The 22740-nt window shown below is 38.4% G+C and overlaps 3 protein-coding genes across 8 annotated transcripts in view; 1 reads left to right on the top strand and 2 right to left on the bottom strand.

Annotated features, from left to right (window-relative positions):
* Positions 1-433, bottom strand: part of FAM185A (family with sequence similarity 185 member A) — a 51961-nt gene extending 51528 nt beyond the window's left edge. Inside the window, exon 1 of the mRNA XM_083820930.1 lies at positions 49-433. Within this exon, the coding sequence (XP_083677056.1) occupies positions 49-388 (340 nt within the window). The 5' untranslated portion in view covers positions 389-433. The remainder of the gene's footprint in view (positions 1-48) is intronic.
* A 252-nt stretch (positions 434-685) lies between these two features.
* Positions 686-22740, top strand: part of CCDC146 (coiled-coil domain containing 146) — a 76279-nt gene continuing 54224 nt past the window's right edge. For 2 of the 6 annotated variants that reach the window (XM_083820810.1, XM_083820812.1), the window contains exons 1-2: positions 975-1314; positions 8918-9084. In XM_083820810.1, coding sequence (XP_083676936.1) covers positions 8929-9084 — 156 coding nt within the window. In that variant the 5' untranslated portion in view covers positions 975-1314; positions 8918-8928. Of the gene's footprint in view, positions 727-781; positions 928-974; positions 1315-8917; positions 9085-22740 lie in introns of those variants that run through there. The other 4 variants (XM_083820811.1, XM_083820809.1, XM_083820808.1 and 1 more) reach the window with 3 other exon arrangements.
* On the bottom strand, positions 15450-22254 carry FGL2 (fibrinogen like 2). Its single transcript, XM_083820873.1, has 2 exons — positions 21492-22254; positions 15450-18463 (listed from the first exon to the last, which is right to left on the bottom strand). Exons 1-2 carry the CDS (start codon positions 22237-22239, stop codon positions 17757-17759), a joined length of 1455 nt encoding a protein of 484 aa, XP_083676999.1. The 5' UTR covers positions 22240-22254; the 3' UTR covers positions 15450-17756.

Here is a 22740-nt window from a genome sequence, read left to right as displayed (position 1 = left end):
CGCCCTCCCCACGGCACCGGCTCCCCCCTGCCCACCCACCTCACCCACCGAACTCCGCCGGCGCCCGGACCTCCACGGCGGCCCCGCTGCCCACGCCTTCGGCCGCGATGGCGGCGAGCTGCAGCTCCTCGTCGTACCGCACCCGGACGCGCTCCGGGTCCCGCCTGTCGCCGCGGACGGTGACCAGCAGCAGGCGGTCGGAGCCCGGGCGGCGCCGCGGCTCCAGCGGCCTCACGCTCACCTCGCACGGCAGCCGCACCCGCAGCCGCCCCCGGGGGCCGACCTCCAGCTCCCATTCCTTCAGGGGCTTGCGGGCGCCGCCGGGCGCGGCTGAGGAGCTGCTCCAGGCGCGGGGCCACCAGCGGCAGCCCGCCCGCAGCGCCCTCATGGCGGCGCCCCCCCTTCCTCCTCCTCCTTCCCCCTCCCCGCCTCGCCAAGGTCACGTGACGCCTCGTAAACAGGCGGCGGCCGCCATGAGCGCCCCCCGCCGAGGAGGCTCCTGGGAGTCGTAGTTCGCGGAAACTACCCGGGTGTTCTCATTGGGCGGCGGGGGGGGGGAAGGGGAGGGAGGTGAGGACTCGCCTTCGGCCGCTATTGGGCGGCGCTAGAGCCAATGGGAAGGGAGGAGGGGGAAAGGGGAGGGGGGGTTGAGGGGAGGGGGAGGAGGCGGGCTCGCGTTGCCATGGGAACGGGGACGCGGCGGGCGGGGCGGGGCGGGGAGCGCAGGTGAGGCTGGGGGGGGCTGCGGCCGCCTCAGGCCGGGGTGGGGGGGGCACCACATTTGCCGAGCTCTCCATAAATAAATCACCTTAAATACAACAGTCGTCTGCGGCTTGTACGCAAGTGGAGAGCCCCTGCGTTCAGCTAAAAGCTTTCTGTGCCCCCGCCCAGCCCGCGGTGCTGTTGTACAGCGATTAAAAAGGGGAGGTGCGGCTCCACAGCCATTAAAAAGGGGACGGGGGGGGGGGGGGGGGAGTTCTGTGGGGCCAGGGCTGGCTTCGTGCCCCCGAGCGCTGAGGGAGGCACAGAAAGGTGCTGCCCCACACCACAACAAATAATGAAGCCCGGGGATGTCTGTTGGGTCCTCCCTTTTACACCCCATGGTGGTATTTTGTGTGTGGGGGGGGTGTTTTTCCCCCAAAATAACCCTACAAGCCACGCAATAGGGCATGTGCTCGCCCAGCTCCTTCTGTCCCGTTACCCTCACGTCTGCCTATGTCGCTGTGCCACAGGTTGCGTATTTTTGAGCCTGAGGGGGAGGAAGGCGGCCCTGGCGCTCCTTGTCCGGCGGTAATTTCCTCAGTGGAAGGCTCGGTAAGGCCTCGTGCTGACCGGCAGGCTCTTCGGGTTCACTCGCTGCTTTTCCTTTGCGTTGTTCAGCCTCAAGAATCATCAAATGAAGCCCAAAAAGGGCCTGCCTGCCGTACGCTGGCTTAGTGTAGAGGAATAGGATTCTGGAGAGTGGAAAACGGACCATGAAATACCTTGGGATGTGAGGAGGGATGGATGTTAATTTTTCCAGGTCTTTAGAAATAGTCGATTTTTGAAATATACATACACACACACACACACACATACATATATATTAAGGAATTCTTGCTGTTGAGCCCGAATACTGAATCCACCTGTTCGCTGCACAAATTGCCGGGGCAGCAGCAGTGAGCCAGCAGTGCAAGGCACTGCAAGGCTCTACAAAGCTCTGCAAGGCACTGCAGGGCTCTGCAAGGCTCTATAAAGCTCTGCAAGGCACTACAAGGCTCTGAAAGGCACTACAAGGCTCTACAGGGCTCTACAAAGCTCTGCAAGGCACTACAAAGCTCTACAAAGCTCTGCAAGGCACTACAAGGCGCTGCAAGGCTCTACAAGGCGCTGACAAGGTGCTGCCGCCGGGTGGCAGCCGGCCCCACGAGTCCCCTTCGCTGCCGCGGGGACCAGAGGAGTTTAAGCCTTGGCTAAGTGCAGCGCAGTTTTGTTTTGCCTCCTTTTTTTTTTTTTTTTCTCTCTACTTCTCTCCATTAGATACATGCTAGGTACCTAAACATCCTTCAAAATGTATTTATAAATACTGAAAAAAAAACCCCACACCCTGAAAAAGAGGAACTGCTAGGAAGAGTTCTTTCTCCATATAAACTAAACTTAATGTTTTTAAAGTTTTACTTATGCCGTCTATATTTTGGCTATAATGTTGATTCACTTTCATTTTCATGCTCTTGATTGATTTCCAGTTGATTACGCCCTGCAGGAGTATCCTCGTGCTGAAGTTATTCTCCTGCCGAGGTTCCTACCTGCAAGAACGCTTCAAGTTAATCACAGAATCTCAGAATCATAGAATATCCAAGTTGGAAGGGATCCAAAAGGACCATCGAGTCTAACTCCTAGGTCCCCAAAGGAACACTCAAAAAAAAATAATCAGATCAAGTTAACAGAAAGTGTTTGAGCAAAGTTTACCACACACAGGGCTAGCTGCTTATCAGTGATCCTACATATAAAGCTTAAGAATTTTGCTGTCAGGATACAGTCGTTTTGTTTTGTTTTTTAAAGTTTATTAAAAAATCCTATGCGATTCTACCGTGAAATATTTTTATGACATTATTTTAATCCATTTGTTGTAGCTGGCAATTTATATTTCTCAGCATCTTTCTGAACTCCTTCCCTGAACTTTCCTATTTCTTAATAAGTCATCTGTTGGGCTTGGTGGGTAGACAAAGCTTTTTTGTTTGTTTTCCTCTGTAATCTAGTGGGTGTGTAGTGATGGTAACAGTTTCTGCTCAGGGGTGGCAGAGAGAAGCTGTCTCCAGAACACACAGGGGTTTGGATTTCAGGGTTGTTTTTTTGTTTGTCACGTTACCAGATATTTTCTGAGGAAAGTAAGTTCCGCATGGAAACCAAGTGAAAAGGGAAGTGACAAACCTCACCATTCAAATCCTCCTTATCTTAGCCATATCTAACTACAACTCCAGCAGCTAAAGTCTGTGGGGTGCTCAGGGTGATTCCATCCCAAACAGCAGGGACTTGAAAACAAACAGAAACAACGGAACTCATAACAGAAATCGTTAAGCAATTTAGGTATGCAGTGTGCTGTCATTTCCCCAAAATAGTTGTCTATGGAATTGTACAGTCTAATCAAACACTCTGAATTACACAGGTATAATGCCCTATTGTATACTACGTAATTTTAATTTCAGCTATCACTTAATGTTGACATAGCTTTGTGTTTTAAAGGCACAGCCCTTCATGCTGAACCACTAGCTCTGCCCAGTTAAAACAGAGGTCCTGCTATTTACTAGACTGTAAACTTCAGGAAACAAGCATTAGGAAATAAAAGCTTAGGGGATGAAAAGAACATCACTGGGCCATTGAATAAATCCATGGTACTCCTGTGTTACCAATATCATCTGTAGATCTCATCTCTTCCCTTCTCTTCAAAGAAGATATGGTAGAACTGGAAAAGATGACAGGGACAGTAGAATGCAGAGAAGGGTTTTCATACCAGTTACAGCAGGTAGGTTGGGCTCTTCAGCCTGCAGAAAGGATTACCAAATGAAGAGACAGTGCTAGAAAACACCTAGTGGTGCAGAAAGGTTGAGATTATTCAGTGACTCATGCAGTAAAAGAACTAGGTGATTCAAAACAAGCAAAAAGAACTGATCGTTCACGTCATGCAGAGGTGAGGTGAGAAACTCCATTCCCTCAGATTTTGCAGATATTGAATGTTTTGCATGAGTTTAAGGTGAGAGTGGATGAGTTCGGGGAAGCATCACTGTACTGTGACTGAGGGATTCTTCTGCCTGTCCCCAGGCATCCAGTGTTGGCTGGAGGCGTGCTGAGCTAGATCGGCTCTGGGTCTTTCCAGGTATCGCTGTTCAGATGTTCCAACTGAATTATTTATGTTTTTTCTTACTCATTCAGTGTAAAGCACAAAGTCAGTTGTCTTGGTTTCAGAGCCATGTTTATTTTTTAAGATCTATGTGTAAAAGGAAGCAGCATGAAGATGTGGATAGATACCCTGTGTCATGCCCAGTAGCTCGTCTGTCCTGTTCATTGTCTCCCTGCTCTGGGTGCTGCCTCTGCCTCTCTGAGCAGGACAGATGGGAACGTGGCGGACTTCTAGTCAATTATGTTCATATCACTGACTTGGAAATATTCAGGCTTCCTTAGTGGATTTTGCCTGAGAAACTAATCCTATGGCCATTGCTCTCACAGATCAGTGGTAAGGGGGAAGGAAAGAACATCCCCCTTAGAAAAGAAGAAAACGGTGCACAGCATCCACTGGTGCAGCTGGCTATGGAAGGAGATCCATGTCTGTGGCCTCAGTTCAACCTAGTTTCACTTTGCACCTACTCATTTAAACTTGTCTAAACCTTAGACTTGTGTTCTTGTATTAAACAAAAAAACCTTTGGTGGGTTGGAACATTTATATGTCAGTCTATACCAGTTTAACTAACCTGGCTTAAATGAAATATCAGTTTTGTGTGGCAGCAAAGAATGAGTGAGGGAATAGTTTAAGAAATTATATTTTCATAATGAAGGAAAGCAGCACACATGTCAATGTATAATGTACCATCTATAAATCCAGCTGTGAACCTGCATCCAATATTAGTAATAAGCTGCATCTGTAAGTCCACTGGAGTTAGCCTACTTCCACAAATAACTGCTCATTGTTTTAATTCATTTCACAGACCTCACAGCCTCAGAAGTTATCAGATTGGAAGTACAAATTAACTTGAATGTACATTCATACACAAGTTTTAATAAAACAGTTTAAAAGGCATTAATCTAACATATTCTCTTCATCATACAACAGGTTTTGTCTCCAGCAATAACAACGTAAACAATTTGATGTTACTCTAACAATGAATTCATACCTTTATTCCTGTAACAATGGCTTAGAGAAAAATAATGTGCTTTATGTATTTTTTTCATTGTGCTTAAAATTAAAAAATCACATTCAGGTTGGGCTTGAAGGGTAAGACTGGGTAACTGATATCAAAATCTTATTGACAATTTTCTGAACCAGAATCTTTTTCTAATTCATTTAATAAATGCAAGGAATTAAGATAAGGTTTAATGGATTCATCACTGCATGTTAATGAAGTTGATTATGTGAAGCATACTTCCCTCAACAGGGACTTTTACAAGACTGGTGTCTTCTTAATTAGTCTAGCTGATGCATCTGCATACACAGAGCTGTATCTCTTCATGTTCAGAATGAAATTTTACTAGTTTTACTACTTTTTGCAGTTGTCATTCTGGAAAGAGCCAATGCAGCTAAGCATGACCTTTCTGCATTCCGCACTGGCATTTGTATTAACACTGCTGTTTGCTGGAGAGGTACTGAAGTAAAGGTGCTGGAATTCGTCATGGGAATCTGATTTTGGACTTTTGTTATTGCTGTCCTGAAGCTGTTTCACAGGACGGTTCTCAGTGTGATTTGACCTGGGTTCTAAAATGGACTTGTAATTCCAAGGCCTTGGTATTATTTGCAGTTCTAGAGTTTGAGAACATTCATGTTTATTGAACTATTCTGTAAGTTTAGAAATCATTCCAGCTTTCATTTCTATTTGAATTAAACCATTTATAAGATACTGCAAAAATACAATTTTCCCACTTTGATTTTTGAACTTCATATATGTGATTTTCTGTAAGCTAGATTTTAAATATAATTCTATAGTAGATAATTGAAGAATGCTAAACTTTGTATATCTTTTGTTACAGTACCACTTCCTAATATTTTGAAAAGGCAAGTCCGTTCCCTTCCTTCTTAGTGCTTATCACACTAGCTAAGGCTAACTTTTCTCCTCTGGCTGATGTGTCTGTATTTGTGTCTTATCATTATGTTTTAAACTTGTCACATCCAGGAGATTGTTTTTGTTTTCTTTCTGCCCAGCAAATTGGAGTCTCTAGCAAAGACTTTTTTGTACTACCGTACTCTGAAGAAGTGTTAACTTGCATCAACTGCAAGTGTTTGATTTGCATCAACTCTGGTTCACATACAAGTATCAACAAAAATGCCTACACAGATGAAGCTCTCAGTTTTTGGCATCTCTCTGCTTAGAGTTTCTTTCACTTGTGCTTTTCCCACTTTCTAAATTCTTCTGATATATTCAGAGTCACAAAAGCACCAGCAGCAGACATGAACGTGAAATGCATATTCTAAAAATTTCAGCACTTTTATTGGTGAAAAACAACTTTAGTAATCATGTATACATGCTTATGTACAGTGCTTCAGAGTTTATTTCTTGGCCTCTGCAGTGTTTGCAGTTGTTTCACAATGTTTTGACTCTTTCAGGAGAGATCATGAAATTGCTTTTTTTTTTTTTTCCATAAGCAAATACAGCTGCTGAAATCTCTCTACAAGTCAAACTGTTCTTGAAGAAATTCCAAAAAGCACTGAAGAAAGTCATAAACTTACCAGTACAAGTTTCACTACCATTATAGACAACTAATTTTTCAAAAGATGGCTATGCACAGCACAACATTTTTTTGTCCATTTCCCCACCACAGCTGTATAAAGAAATCACATCTTTCTGAACCATCAGACTTCTGGTTTTGGAATGTAAAATTACTCTGGTTGTTTCATTGGAGAAATCCAATATATACTATTGCCATATTCACAAAAACCCTCCTTGATTTTATTATGGTTTTAATTTGGATTCTTTTTGATTTATGATAATTTTTTTTAAAGGAGAGAAGTCTCCCATATGTTATGTGAATGGCTGAATGATGTCAAGATAATATGGTGTAAGTCCTGCGTTTTGGCAGCTGATAGGGGTTTTATCATGACTGTACTACAGCAGAATACAATGTTCCCTGCATAATAGTTACTTTCAGTAATAGTTACCCTAGAAAGATCCAATAGAGTCAGGTAACACTTGCAGCCGTCAGCAATCTTTCTCCCAAAATTTTGAACTAAACTATTGGGATGCTATTTGTCAATTCACTGCATCTAAGTCCCACTGCAGTGAATTTGGGAAGGAATGCTTGGATTCCTCCATATATGCCCTGTCTTCACTTTCCTCTGTGTTTTGTTCCACAAACATGCTTGCTCCCCTATCTTACTATGTCATGGCTAGATTTCTGTGTGCCAGAGAGGTTCTCCATCCCTTCTCTTCCTTTTGTAAGGTGTTTATTGCCTCTGGTCATTCTGTATCTCATACAACTTTTTCCTAAAACATTTGTCTTGTTTTGTGCCACCTTCATGCAAAAGGTCAATATTTTAAAACTCTGAATATAAAAAACTCTTTAAGATACTGTTATGCCAGATGGTTTTGGCAGCCGTTAATATTTGATGTCATGAGAAGTACGGACCTGACTGACATCGCTATGTCCGATCAGGGTGCCAGGAGCGTTGCATCCCCCATATTCAACCTCCCATTCTCTGTTCCTGGCTCTGTATTTTCACGTGCCTCAGCCAATTCTGACAATCGATGCCTAAGAACATAGTCCTGAAGTGCTGAACTGGGATAATAACCACAAAGTGAAGTTACGTAAAGTTATAGTAACTTGTCGTTAAGTCTCATCTTGCTCAGAAGTAAATGCCCTTGGTCTAGCTGTTCTAAGTGCAGAGATCTTAGAGATTTCTATTCCTAAGGAGAGCTGTGAAGGTGGGATTTGCCCAGACATAATTGTAGGAAAGTTATATTTTTCAAAAACTCTACTTGTTCCAACTTTCTTCTATTTCTCTCCCTATGTATTTTTTCCTAAACTGTGTCCTCTAATTTGGGATAAAGTTTATACTAAAGCTATGTTTATAAAATCTGCATGTTAGCTTCTTTTAGCACTTTTTTGGAAAAAGAACAAAACAACAACAAACAAGCAAACAAACAAAAACCAGATCCAACACTGTACTAGAGATCAAAATACCACTTAAATCCTGTAAGATTTTCCTCGAGTAGTTAGTTCACTTGGATATTTCTCAGGGTCGTATTATTTTAACACAGGTCACGGATACTAAAAATGTGACTTGCTCCATAACTGAAATGTTAGTGTACTACATAAGAACTCTGACAGGAGGAGATCTTAGGATAATTTTTTTTTTCCAGTATTTCTCTACCTCCTGTTCTTAGATATTATACCATGTTTTCTCATTTCGCATGTTTCTGTTTGTTTGTTTTTGTTGGTGGCAGTTTTTGTTGGTAGTGGTGGTTTTTGGTCTAATTATTTATTTATTAGTCTTTTTAAGTTTGACAATAGAATGACTTAGAAACACAAATAATTTTAACGATATTGCTCACAAAAGTTAGACTGTGTCTTGTCCTCAAGACCTCTATGTTCTGTGAAGGGGCTCCCTTTCTATGTATTTGCTCCCTGCAAGGTCAGGAGACAAAGTGAAGGGTGGGTTTACGCTGGGTGGAGAGAAGAGAAAGCACATTCGTTCATTAGTCCTATGGAGATGGCAGAGAGAAGATCCACCACCATCCACCTGGACATTTCCATCTACCTGAAGGCAACAGTTGGGGTCTCCAGAGATTTTCAAAACTGTGGTAGTCAAAGCCCTAAGGAACTGGATTTAGATTTGAAGTTAGCCCTGCTCTGAGCAGGAGAGAGGACCAGATAACCTCAGAGGTGTTTTCCAGCCTGAATCTGTTATTCAAAGCCTGCTCTTTAAGAAATATTGTTCTGTGTGTTCTCGAACATTTATGTAAAGATAGCATAGTCAACTGTTAGAGGACTTTTAAAGTACTCAAACAATGATGGAAGGATAATGCTACCTCTTAGAAGTCTTTCATGCAGTTATAATTGTGGACCCAGCCAGACTGCTCACATTCTGGCTTTTATTATTTGAATAATAATTCAAAATAATTCAAATAATTGGGTCGCACATCTTGATGTTGTGTTCTTTACACTACCTGTTTATCTTACACATATGTATCCCAGGATCTAATTAACTGAGTTTTGTTATTCTCTTACTTCCTAGAGCTTCAAAAAATGAGTCAGGCTGGTGAAGAAAGTTCCAGTTCCAGTGACACAGAACTGGAAATCGAGGAGGAGCAACCCATCTGTGCTCTAGCTCCAACCGTTTATACCCGAGACGAGGGATCGACTGACGTAACAGCAAGTCCTGCATTTCAGTGCTTAGATGAGGTACCATGCACCCCAGCTTTCACTAGCTATAGCAGTGCATATTGTATTAAAAACAATTAACCTGAAATATATATTTAATTGTTAAGAGTTACCATAGGCTACCTAGAGCTCCCCTATTTCTTCTCTAATTTTTATTCTAAGTTATGTGAATGTTTTGTGAAGCAGAAGCAGAGCATATACTTCTTGCTGGGGATGGTGTGCTTAAGGGATATCCATGTTATTTCTGTCAGTGGTCATGGCTTTAAGGGGAATGGACATAGAGATATCTTGTTTTTTGTTTTTTTTTTTTTTTTTTTTTTTTGTAGTATGCTGGCTATAGAGGTTATTGCATTAATGTTCATAAATATCTTAAGTGTGGGAGACAGAGGGATTTGGCCAACCTCTTTTTAGTGGTTTGTGGGGACAGGACAAGGGGCAACGGCCACAAAATGGAGCGCAGGAAGTTCTGCACCAACATGCAAAAGAACTTCTTCACGGTGAGGGTGAAGGAGCACTGGAACAGGCTGCCCAGGGAGGTTGTGGAGTCTCCTTCTCTGGAGATACTCAAGGCCCGTCTGGACGCCTACCTGGGCAATTTACACTGAAGTAAGTTCTCAGCAGATATTTGTCTAATTTGTTCTTTAAAACATTATACTCTTCTTTAAAAGTCCAGGGCAGTTAAAATCTCAAAGACAACTGAGCTCTTGCCTTACAGAAATCCTCCTATTTACTGAAAGTATGGAAACTGCACTTTGGGGAATACTTTGTTTTCCAGATATTCATGTACTTTCTCTAAAGATTTTCAGATGTGATGGAATTTTTGATATACTGACAAGAAGCATACACCTTGTATAAGATGCCCTTACCCCTCCCAAAGTAAAATAAAACTAAATGGTATAATAATATTCTAAAGTATATATTCTATTCCTACTTTGTTTTCCTTATTTTTAATCATGGGAAAACTTATTTTTCTAGCCTCTTTCTAGGAAATACTCAGATCATTTGGCTGATTATTTTTCCCAAAACATCTTTCCTAGGAGGTTATTCTGCATGTCAAATTTAAGGCCAACTTGTTTAACTCAGTTAACATTGAAATCCATTAAGGGGAAATAAAAGGTAAATTTAGTATTAGAAGTTGTTCCCAAATTGGGAAAAATTTTCTGTGGAAAACCAAAGTAAGCGATTTACATAGGATTTCATAATGAGCTCTTTTGGTCATTTTGTCACTTTTTAAAGGGGAAGTAGTTGACTCATTCATTCTTACCATACTTTTTAACAGTTAGTACTTGTGCTACATGAGTCAGTTGGACTTTTCATCCCTTATTCACATTTCTTCTCTTTCACTGCCATATTTTTGTTTTTGTTTGTTGAACTTTATACATCATTCAGAGATAAATATATGACTTTGGTCACCATAGAGGTTGCTGCATTGATACTGGCTTTAGTCTCTTGGAAGCGCTTTCAAATTTTTTCCACAGAAACTGAATTGTATTATATTTTCTCTGGCTTACTGGCTGCTCATTTCTGCCTTTAGAGCAGCAAATGCTCATCAGAAGGGACACCTTTAGATATTTTCAGACTTATCTGAGAATGGTTATAGTCCCTCTGGCAGGAAACCTTCCAGTCAAACCAGTCGTGTTTTTCTCACGTAAATAGCAGAAACTAAATTGTAAAATATGTAAATTGCAAAAAGGCAAACATGCAGACCTCTCTCTCCTTCCTTTTTAGTAACACATAGTAACGCTCTTTAGCCGTAGGGGGTTGGTTAAAATATTAAAAACTGGATAGAGGTTTGAACAAAAGCCACTCAGTCCATCATGACTTGCTTCTTTTCACCAGCGTTTTTATTTATTACCAAGATGACATCAACCTAACTCAATACTTCCACTGCTGTTGGTTAGAGGACTGTCATATATTCACAAAATGAACTTTCCACTTCTATTAGCCTTAGTTGTTATGTCCTCGGAATAAAGACTTTTGCTCTAACACTTCTAATTGAATTCCTTTTCTTGTGTGTCTTATCTCATATCCTGTTTTCTTCTATTATACACCATTAGAAATAAATCAGTCTGTGTGGTGTTAATGATTTTCAATTAGATACAATCTCCTCTTTTTCTGAAAAAAAGAGAAATCAAATGGTGGGAGGGTAGCTCCCCTAGTTTGAGGCCTTTTTCATTTAGTATAATGTCAGCAGTTCCTGTTAGGTTTTAATCAAGAATGATGTCTGAGCTTTTCTATGGTGTGCTTTTTCTTTCTCTTCCTTTTGTTGGCATGTTCTTGGCTTAGAAAGGTATTTCTTAGTTCTCTGAAATGTGTACATCTTTAAAAAAAAAAAAACAGAAAAAATATTCTACAATATTTATCATGCGTTTCTTCATAGTGGGCGCTTCCAGGGAGCTATTAGTTCTGTAAAATGCTTCACTTCTGAATAAAAAGTGCATTACTATTTGCCAGATGCAGTGAACTGGTACCTTGTTTGGAAGTTACCACAGTAATCCCTTTCTGCTAATGAACACGGCCTCTTTATGTGCTAAATCTGAACTTGCAGAAGAATTAACTCCTTTGCGAGATTTCTATGATTGCTAGTGTCACGCCACGTTTCTTTTTGCCAGTGTCCAAGCATCCTATTGCCACCACCCATTGGGAAGCAGAAAGCCTCTCACCACACTCTCAGTTAGTGACCAAAGAATATTTTTCATCACTATTTCGAATCTTGGAGTCTTTCTGAGGTTAACGAACCTCTTACCCATTACAACCAAAAGTGGAGATCTGCTATTAAAAAAAACATTAATCAGAATCCTGGTTCTACTGGAAACATAGAGCAAAGTCTGTGCTTACCAAAGACAGAACAATACAGTGACATACATGCCAAGCAAGTTTCACTTCTGCTGATCTGAAGCTGATTCACGTGGGGCTGTTAGCTAGAAGAGCTGGCCATGAAATGATACATACGTTCAGTGCTTGAATGTGGTTCTAGGAAAAAGTACTTTCCATTTTTCTCTTTTTTACTCATCTGCGCTATTATATGAAGGTTGGCTACAGCTTTTCAGATTTGAAATATTAATAACCAGTAGTTCGTATATTTTTAATGGCATTCTGATATTTGACAATGCCACTCAAAATATAGCATTTTATTTTATTTCATTTTTTTTTAAATATTTTTTTTTTGCTAAGAAGCTGTTTTTTAATTCTCTCCTAACTTAGGTTAGAAGGTAGATGTAAACAGCTTTCATTTTTTTATACGAAAATTTTAATATAACTTTAAATGTAAAATTTCCTAAAAAAAAAAAAAAAAAGCTAGCTTGGTAGACTAATATAGATTTTTTTTTTTTTTTTGGTAACCATAGCGGTGGCTAATTTGCTTCAGTACACTCCAAACGTGTATGGGCTCTAACAAAGATGTGAAAATCTTAACACAGCTGTTGAATGCAAACAACATTTTCAAACTTAAGCTGATCCTGGCACACTCCACGTTACATGCTTCAAAGTCTCCTGGCATGACAAGAAAAGCTATATTAATTGCTGGCACAGACAGGAAAGACAGATGTTGCCTCCACCCACAGGAACCTAACTGCTAATTAAATAAACATTTTTTACTTTGTTGATATGGTCACTTGGAAAGTGAGCTAGGGATTATAATGTGGCTGTAAGCTGGAGTCTCTGTTTTATTGTAAAAGCTTTCAGCAAACGAGCAATATTTTGCATAATGGATGTTAAAATCTGATTAGCGTTTGTGATGGGAAACTTGATTGTTCAATTGGTCGTAATTCCTGTTAGAAGCTATAAAGGAGTGGGATGAATCTGCAGATGCCTTTAACCAGCAGGAGGAAGAACAGACCCGATGTAATATGTTCTTTCTATCGAGAAGTTCTTTTTGCAAGGCGAAATCAAGCGTAAACCAAGCCAGGAGTCTGTTGGATATATTGAGGTTATCATAAAGCAAGTAGCATTTCTTTTGATTTCTAAAAAGTATGTTTGAAAGCAAACACTATTTACAATATGTTGTTTCTTCTATGCTATCAAGTGCAGATCTTGTTATGATCTTCGGCCCCTGAAGGCAGTGGGGCTGGGAGAAGGAATAACCCGTAATTGCAGTGTCTTCTTGCGCTTCAGCCTTTCCTCAGAAATTTCTGAGACTTGCGAGACTTAAAAAGACAAGCATATTATTGTCTTATGTTCCAAAACTATCTCCTTCTTTCCCCTTTTTCTCACCCAAAATACCTATTTGAGACCTGATATTGCGAACCAGGGCAACCCTGTGCATATATCCAGCCGTTGCTTACGGCGGTTCTGCCAGCACAATGATGTGGTGAGGAAGCCAGAGCAATGCTCACTGAACAGTAAGCATTTTTTTATTCCAAAAACCTGTGTTCAAGTGCTCCTTAATGAACACAACCTTAAAGATCTGTGCTGAGAAGAATCCGTTATCTGTTGGATTAGCAGATAGAGGCTAAGCTGCAGAGGTAAGCAAAGGGTCTTTCGTTCTCTGTCCACACATAGAAATGAGAATTTCTGTTTCTCAGGGTGGATTATACTTCTCCATACAAGTCATCAACTCTGTGTAATTGCTTAGAAAACAGCAGTTAAAACACACTTATTTTTTCCCCCTGTGTAATTCTAAATGTTGGCATACTGTTTGGGTAGAACTGTACTATTAATTAGACCTACAGTTTGACTTTATTGTGTAAACGTTATAATAATAGGTAATAGGGGGTATTTTTGTCCAATTATTATTTTCCAAATGGATTCTTCTTTTACTGAGATCAGAATAAAAGGTGAACAGGAAGTTAAAAAATAGTATTGATTCGTATCCTATTCTCCTGACTTGTGTGAGTGTTAGATTTGACACATCATCTTAAAGCATTGTTTTCTGTTTCTGCTTAACGTTGAGGCTGATGGCCAAGTTCACTTCTGGCAGAAATATTATAACTCCATAAAAATTTCATGAAAGCTGTGAATGTAACCTATCACTTTACTAGGTGGAATGTTTGCATTTATCAGGGACTGTGGATGGTATTGGTCAGCTGTTTTTCTTTGACAGTTATGTCAATGTCTTCAGGCCCATGTATAACATATTTTTTTTATCTCCTGGAAAAAAGAGGAGAGAACACATTGATGAAAATATTTTGAATCTCTTTTTTTTTTTTTTTGGTAGGCCGGTATTTATGCATTTAGTTCTTATCTCCTTTCTTTTTGAACACTTAAACGCCCTTGCTGTTTTGATTTTTCTATGACCTATGTGTCATAGAAGTTAAGTAAATTTGGTGCTTTTATTTTTTATTTTTTGCTTGATTTTGGTTTAGGTCATAAACATAGTGTTCTGGGTGTGGGTTTGAGAACCATCTTAATTTCTTTAAAAATACTCAAAAAGGGGAAATTTATTTTCCACCACAGTGTCAAACTAGCTGTTGTCCATAACTTACATAGATATCTGAGCTAACTGCATTGTTGCCTTCCCCCCATCACCCCAGTAAAAAAACAAACAAACAAACAAAAAAACACCACTAAGGAGACATATTTGCATACAAAGGGCAGAAAAAAAATATTAAAAAATCAAAAAATGCTTTCAAATCTTTTCAGTTCTTCTCTGTTTTTGTTTTGTTGTGTGTTTTTTTTTCTGATTTTTTTGTTTGTTTTTTTAAACAATGCATGGAAAGCCAAGACATTACAGTCTGCTTGGCTGATCACATTGAGCAGATGGATTTGTGTTTTACTTTTTGGAAGCAATCCATAGGAATTTTGCTAGCAAACCCACTGTTAGTAATCTTTTTTACTAAAATTCACAGTTTAAATATTAACAAGATCAAAACCACAAGTACTGCCATATGATCATCTTTGTTACATAGATGTTTTCAGTACATTAAAAAGCATGTTTTGAATTAGTAAGCTTCAAGCAGAGACCAAGTGCTTTGGTTTGTATATAAGATTGTACGCTTTAATTTGGGTTGTTATTTCTATTCACATATTGATGAAACCTGCATGTTATCTGAGAGGTTTTGTGTAATGTAAAAAACATGTGAGTTGTTTCTTCTCTTTCATGCTAAAGATACAGGTTGTGTAAACTCTTGATTGGGCAATTAAGTTTTTCTCTTCCAAAATATGAATACTTTCAAAAAGATGTCTGAGATTTCAGTCTTTGTATTATTTGACAGCTGAAGTGTCATAAAATAGATCTGCTAAGAACTGTTGTTACTAGCAATTCCATAACTCTCACATCACGTAGATGTTTTTGGTCATTTACGTTTTACATTATATATATATGTATATATACACTATACCCATGTTTTCATACTGCTTCGTTTTTTACAGAAAATCAGTAAACAATTTATGAGAATTTTCTTCATAGTCTTCATAGAATTTTCTTTCATAAAAATATATGACAGCAGTACAGCTTTAACAATGTGACAATTTTATTTACAATAAGTAAAAACAAAATAATGCTTGCAGAAAATACATGGAGTTACACTTTGTAAAACTAGTACACATTGATGGAGATTCAGCTACAACAGTTCCAGGCAGGTAGTATGCAGATTTGTATAACAACATTACAATGGTTTTACATTTTTTTTTCCTTCTTTTTTTCTTCTTCTTTTTTTTTTTTTTCTTTAAGAGGTTGGTCAAGGGTTTTGTAGGTGATATTAGTCACATTTGCTTATTCTGTTAAAATTTCTTTTTTACAGAGTTTTCTTTAAGCAAAATAAAAATAAAAAAATGAATAGGTTCCCTTCCAACAAATTAGCAGGAAAAAGACATTTTCAAGTAGAAGCTTATAGATACTGTAAGTCATACTTATCTAGTTACCATATAATGAATGGGAGCAAATTGTGCATGTCATGCAAAATGATTAAATATAATCATATGCAATTAGATATTTGCTCTTCTAACCAGTACTTCATACATTGTTTTGTTGTTGTTGTTTAAACTATCCATTTTATCCTAAAATAAATATTCTATGACTTCACAACGTTTTCAAGCAAAGATTATACATCTTACAATTAAATCTTCCGTTAATCTTTAAAATTGAAATGTATAAAACCAAATTACACTTCCTTCAAAGTATTTACTCCCTTAAAATATATATATTAATATTGAATAATCTAGAAATTGCCACTGTTTCTCATTTCCATCACTTGTAACAATGATAGCTTTGGTTATCATCTTAAAAACAGTAAAGATCTTACTTGTAAAGTATTCGGCCAGGTGTGGCCATAGTTTTGTTGGCACAGATCTGTTGCTTATCGTTGCCAAGAAACGTCTCTTTTAACCAGAAAGACTAGGCCAACAAAGACCATACTTCTACTGGTAAAGAAATAGGGTCATTGAATTGTTTGTCTGCATGTCAAAATTGGTATTGGCTACATAGCATCAGCTAAATACCTCTTGCTAAGAAAATTTGCATCTCCTCTCAGAATGTTAATCGCTGTGATTATAGAGACATGTCTTTTCTAGTGTAGGCAATAGGTACCTGTGGGCAAATTTGTGCTCGCTATCTACAATGTGAGCTATAATAACAGTGTCTTTAAATTGCACTTCTTGATGTATGCAAAAAGTTGATTGTTTCTTTTGTTATTATTTTAGAAGAAAATATTCCTTCACTTATTCTCTTTTCTGTTTGTAATGGCCAATGGATTACTCAAGTTTCTTTGATTACAAAACGGGTGCTCAGAAAATGGGGAGAACACAATCTTGTGTTACAAATTATTTATCATCTTACATATAATTTAAGGTCTAATGGTACATAGAGTGAGAACTATGTAAATAAGAGCTTGAGTCTCTACAGGAGCCATCTTATAACATTTGGCTTACCTAAAAGTTTTTTTTTTTCCTAAAAGTCTCTTTTTTGGTATGCACTTAGAGGCATTAATACAAAGACTTGTATTCTTCCTGATATGTCTTCTTCCTACCTGTCCACCTACCTATGTAAATCTGTGATAAGCTATGTAACAGTTCCTTTCTCCCACAAATGATGAAAAGGACATTGAGCTTGAACAGAAGAATTGAAACGAGCAAGAAGGTTGTCTTTCATTACGTGCTCTATGCATTATTTCCACTTGCTTTTACCCAGCTCCTTCACCAACTTGTTTAAATAATCTTTGATAAATGGAATAAGATCTGAGGAATCATCTTCATTTTCTGTTTTATTCAAGTTTTTTGTTTTTTTTTTGCAAACCATGTGGCCCTCTGTTCCCTATTTTTTTAAAAATATTATATTGCACTTTTCCTAATTTATATTGACATTCCCATGGTATATCTTTGAAGTTGTGAAGGATAGATGGTACAAAAAGTTGGGCGGTATCAGAGGTACAAAGTTTCATTCTAAGTATTTAATAAATTTGTATGTTTTCAGATATTCCTCTGAGTTATATTCAGGTAAAAATGTAGATGTTCATTCAGACACAACTTGTAGAAGACTATTTAAAAATCTTGTGTATCACATACAGTAAAAGCACCAAAAGCAATGTTTAGAACATTTATATAACAATACCAAGACTTAACCTATGCTAAGTTTTAGCAACAACTGTTCAGAATCATTCATGCTGTCTTTGATAATTACATGGGAAACACCATGGAAATATGTTGTCTAGAACTATGTTACAACAAACATAACTGAATATATGAATTCTGAGTATAACACTGAGTAAGTATCATCTTGAGTGCAATCCAAAGCAAACTAGTTAAGAGAAGGTATAGAATTAAGGCACAAAGCTTTTGGGTCTGATCATGATTTTTACTGATTTAAAGGCTTGCCTATATCCACTGGGAGTATCATCCGAAACACCATGCCACGTACCCCAGAAGATTCCATTGCGAACACCTTTGTACTTCTTGTGATAGTACTTGCCATTGAGGTTGGCAGACAAGCATGCGTCGAACCACCAGCCAGAGCTGTAGTATGCCCCACAGTTTCCTGAGGCATACCTGTCATTGTCCTTGTCAGGAGTTGTGAAGAACTTCTGATCATGGTTGTAATGCCTGCTGTAGTGAAGGGCATCTCCTGCCGTGCCGCTATAGCCGTGAACGCTTAAACGGTACTTCAGGTACTCATTGGCCACATAGAAATGTTCATATTTAGCGTACTCTCTGATACCATTGAAATCTTCAAGTTCAATTCTCAGTTGCATGTCCTGGCTCTTTGTCAGGAGGTGAATTTTGTCATTCCCCAGCCAAAACTCCCTGCTGAGGTTTCCAAAGCCATTTTTGTAGTCATTCCACGTTCTGTTAAAGTTGGTGCTACCATCCTGACGCCGCTGCAGCACCGTCCAGCCGCCTCCTTGTGTTTCCATGTCACAATAAACTTGGAAGCTGTTATTTCTGGGGTCAGGGGTAATGTAGTAGATCCCATTACTCCTTTTGCCTGCTGTATAAAGATCTGCACAGTCTCTCTGCATTATTTGCATAACTGGTGGAAAAACAGAGAGTGTTAGAACAAACATAGTATCAATTTTTTTTAAAAAGCAAAATTTTTATCCAGACTGATATAGCCTACAGAGCTAGACTACTGACTACTAAAGTCAGTGCCGTCTCTATTGTGCTGTTATCTGTGCTTTGAATAGGCTCTTTTTCTTACCAAGTGCATTAAATCTGAAGTTTTTGTTAAATAAGAAAAGTCAGATATTAATTAAAGCTGTGCATTACATTGCCATCATTTTGGACTTGTATTTGCCTTTAGTACATGTAACGAGTCAAGCCCAAGAAAGCTATTTGAGATTTCTGTATAAGCATGTGTTCAGCCTTTTGGACTGGAGACACTCTAGAGAGGAAATAGTGTTATGGCAATTTCAATTCTAGGGACAACCTTGTCTTTTTTTTTCTTTTTCCTTTCTCCCCATTATTATAGATACCACCTAGGATCATCAGATGGCTGTCCAGAAAACATTTAAATTACTTTTTTGTATCAAAACTGTCTAGTAGAGGGGCACTTTGTCTGCTTTCCCTTTTTTCCTTTTCTTCATCCTTTCCTTAACTCCTATAAATCCAGGCTAATGTCTTCAGTCCATATTTCTAATGCTTACTGTTTACATTCTTGCTCCTTTTTTTTTTTATTGTACTTCAATGTATACTATCATGCTCTGTCTATAATTCAAATCTTCATTTGGCAGTATGTCAGAGAAAAACCTTGTTCACAGGTGAATGACTTTAAGCTGGCTGTTGTCCAATAGCCGCCATTTGATACAGAACATTACATCATTAGAAATTTCACGTTTTAATTTTACAATACTTTAGGAAGCAGTAAAAACATGGTAGAACTGTCTCATCTATTGTAGTAATACCATGATTCCTAGAAACATGCAGCTAGAAAAGTGACGAGCTTTCCTGTGTATGTGGCATTGCTGGCTTTAAAGTAAGGAAAAAGGTTTAGCATCTACCATTAACACAGTTTTTTCCCCTCATCAGAGCACTGTTTTATTCCAAAGAAAAATACCCCCAGGTGTTTCCTGCAGAGTCAAAATCTTTCTTGTCATTTTTGATTCCCCAGCTCAGCAATGACATTGTGTTCAACAGCATTCAGAATGCATTGTAGTATAATTCCCTGTTCCTAAATAAATAATAGAGAGCTCTCAGAAGTTCTGAGTTGAGTCGAAAACATTTTGACAATGTTCCTTTCTGTTGTAGATTTGAATTGATAAGCATGCTCATTTGCAGACTTCAATTGCATACTTTTTCCAAAAAAAGTTAAACAATTGAATTACTTCTTGAAAGGGAGAAGCGTTCTCAGGCTACAGCAGGGGTTAAGACTCAGGATTCCTTGTGTGCTGGTACAGAAAATTGGCCATCTATGGAAGCATAAAGTATAGGAATCAGAGGCTTAAAAACAAAATCTAAGTCTTCAGTCCAATAAATGAGAATCTATTGTACTTTGTGTAAGATCTTTTGTGGACTAAGTTTCAGAGCAGATATTGACAGAGAATATTCATTTCAGCTAAAATGCTTTTTATAATCCAATTCAACTCCTGCTTGACTAAAGTTTTGCTATTACTTTCAGTAGAATCAGGAATGGCTCCTCCTACATGGGGAAAATGTAGCTGTTATCCTTGCTAGTTGTCATGGTATGTATATTGTTGCTACAAACACTTTTAGACATCAGTTGCTCTAAAACATGAGGAACATCTGCTTTATCATATGCTATGAACAGTACCCAACATTTTAGTAAAAATGTGAGACACATCTAAAATGAATTTAGTTCATCCTGAAGTACTGTGCATGAATTTGATTCATTGCCCATTATCAATGTAGCAGACACCATTCCTTCTTTCTGTGAATGTTTTATATCTGAATTAGAGTAATTGATTTATACTGATTTATATCTGATTGAAGCTGATTGTTGATACAGTATAAGCACTACCTTTATTATTATTGATTTGCTCTTTTCACACTTTGAAGAATTTCAGCTGTACACTGTGCCATCTGCAGAGCCTTCAGTTTTCAGTATGGGTAGACAGAAGAACAGTTTCATTTTAAATTTGAATGCTAAGCAACAGAGGCTTAAAAACTAATGCCTTCTGATCTTCCTCTGCTTTGTCTGTAGAAACCTCTGTCTTCATATGTGTGATATCTAAGTGTTACAATACACTTACAATCTTGTGAATTGTTCTTGTTTGGAGAGATTCTTACATGTGGTATAAAAACTTTATGAATTTACAAAAAAATATTTTAGTCTTCCTTTAATAGCAAATAACATTGAAAAGAAATTATTTGTTCCATTTCTTGCTTTTAATTAGGACAGGTAAAATTCAAAAGAAAATGTTTGTCAGTGAAAACACCTGTTTTCTACTTTATGCTGTATATATATTGGATTTGTACTAACTGTTTAGCATTAAAATGATGGTGCACATATTACCCACTTGAGAGGTACTGTCAATAAGCTTTTTTAGCCAAGCCTTTCAGATTTTAACCGTGATAGTAGAAAAAAATTTGTTATCCACCCCTTAAAAACTAAACTTTTTGCTTGATTATCTTGATATTTCATAATGACTTGCAGACCATTTCAGAATAGTTGCAGTTTCACATTGAATAAAAATATGCAGTTTTATACGGCATACCTAAAGAGTAAATTTGCCCCTTGCCATCCAAGGAGAAAATATATCTAATTCACTGATGTTTGATATCCTTAACCAAGGGTGTAAAATAATATCTTTGTTTTTCATGTTAACTTATTAAAATGAAAAAAAAAAACAACTCCTCTGTCAATCTGTGTTTTAAGTGCCACAATCGGGTCCAGTCCTAGGAGGAACTGAACACCTGCAGCTCTCACTAACCCTCTAGTGGCAGCTGAAATCTTGTACAGAAGTATAAACAGTAAAAGGGCAAACACCTTGTGAAATTAAAAGCACAGCTATTTGCTTAAAATACGTTTAAATTCTTTTACCTAATATTTGTAACATTCACAGAAAGCTTATGCAGGCATTAAGAATTAACAGATTACATACCAGGTCTTGGTTGCATTGCTGGGCACTTAGAAGAACATTTGTTATCAAGACTGTTCACAACAAAAGTCAAATTAGCAACTTTGCTGTCAACATAATGTTCCACATTGTTCATATTCAGGAGACTCATCTTCTCTATACGACCCTGCAGGGTCTGAATCTGGTTCTTTGCATTTTTTAAGCTGGTTGCCATTCTGTTCACTTTGCTCTGCAGTTCCTTTACTCTGTTGTCTTGGATTTCACTGTTTTCTGCTGGAGTTTCTGCATTAGGTGGCAGGAGTTCATTACTCCTGTCTCTTTCTTGGTTGTCATCTGCCTGCAGCTTGCAATCTTGGCAACACTTCTTCAGCTTGTTTACTGCTTCTTTAAGGGTCTGTACTTCTTTGAGAGTCTTCTCAATCAGTCTGAATTGTTTGGGTAGCTGGATAGTCATTGGAGGCAGATTTATCTGATATGGACAATCCTCTCCTTCATCACAATCCCCATTAGTTTTGAGCTTTATAGGACAAGTACCAGTAATTTTTCCTTCTTTAGCATCCTTTTCATCTTCTAGAACAACCGCAAAGACGTTTGTTAAAGCCAGGAGAGCTGTCTTAAGCAAGACTAAGTAAACAAGCAGCTTCATCTTCGCAGAGAAACTAGCACTATGAGGAAGTATGCGAAAGTGGAACAACTTTATAAGGGCAGCTTGAAGCCTGTGAGTTATCAGACTGCCTGCAGTGTTCTCAGAAATGGGTGGGAGTGCTTGCATCACAAGTGATATTAATAGCAGAGCAAAGTAGGTAGTGCTTGGCAGAAGTAGCATGTTTCAGTGATTATTCCTGACTCAGAACTTGTGTATGTAGGCAAAACGATGAAATGCATGTGTGCTGATCATTTATGCAGTTTAATTTAATTTCTTCTTGTACATGGACTTTCTTTTGGGGAAAATTACTTAACTCTGTGTTATAATTGTTTTCTAAGATGTTTCTTAACATTTGAGTTTCTAAAACGTTTTTGAAAACCAGACTCTAGTTTTACCACGGCAGGTGGAGAAGGTGAAAATCAACCCCTTTCCCAGTTTGAGGTTTATCAGAACAATAGCTTCACTCACATTGAGTCCCCTTCTTTCTAAACTTTTTTTTTTAAATAAAATTGAATAAATGTATACATGAAAATTATTTTAATCCCACAGCATATCGAAATTCATATAGTTTTGCTTCCATTTTTCAGGATAGAGTCATGAAGAGGATTAGCAGCTCTTTCTTCTCCC

Source organism: Anser anser (genome assembly GCF_964211835.1).
Source record: "Anser anser genome assembly, chromosome: 1".
Taxonomy (NCBI): domain Eukaryota; kingdom Metazoa; phylum Chordata; class Aves; order Anseriformes; family Anatidae; genus Anser; species Anser anser.
Note: the sequence above shows the minus strand (reverse complement) of the source record. Positions and strands in the feature narration are given on the sequence as shown.

Excerpts from the sequence above, each read along its gene's own strand:
- FGL2 (XM_083820873.1), bottom strand. The coding sequence starts at position 22,239 with ATGCAAGCACTCCCACCCATTTCTGAGAACACTGCAGGCAGTCTGATA. Across the intron at positions 18,464-21,491 it reads AGCAATGCAACCAAGACCTG|TTATGCAAATAATGCAGAGA; the intron begins GTATGTAATCTG and ends TTTTTCCACCAG.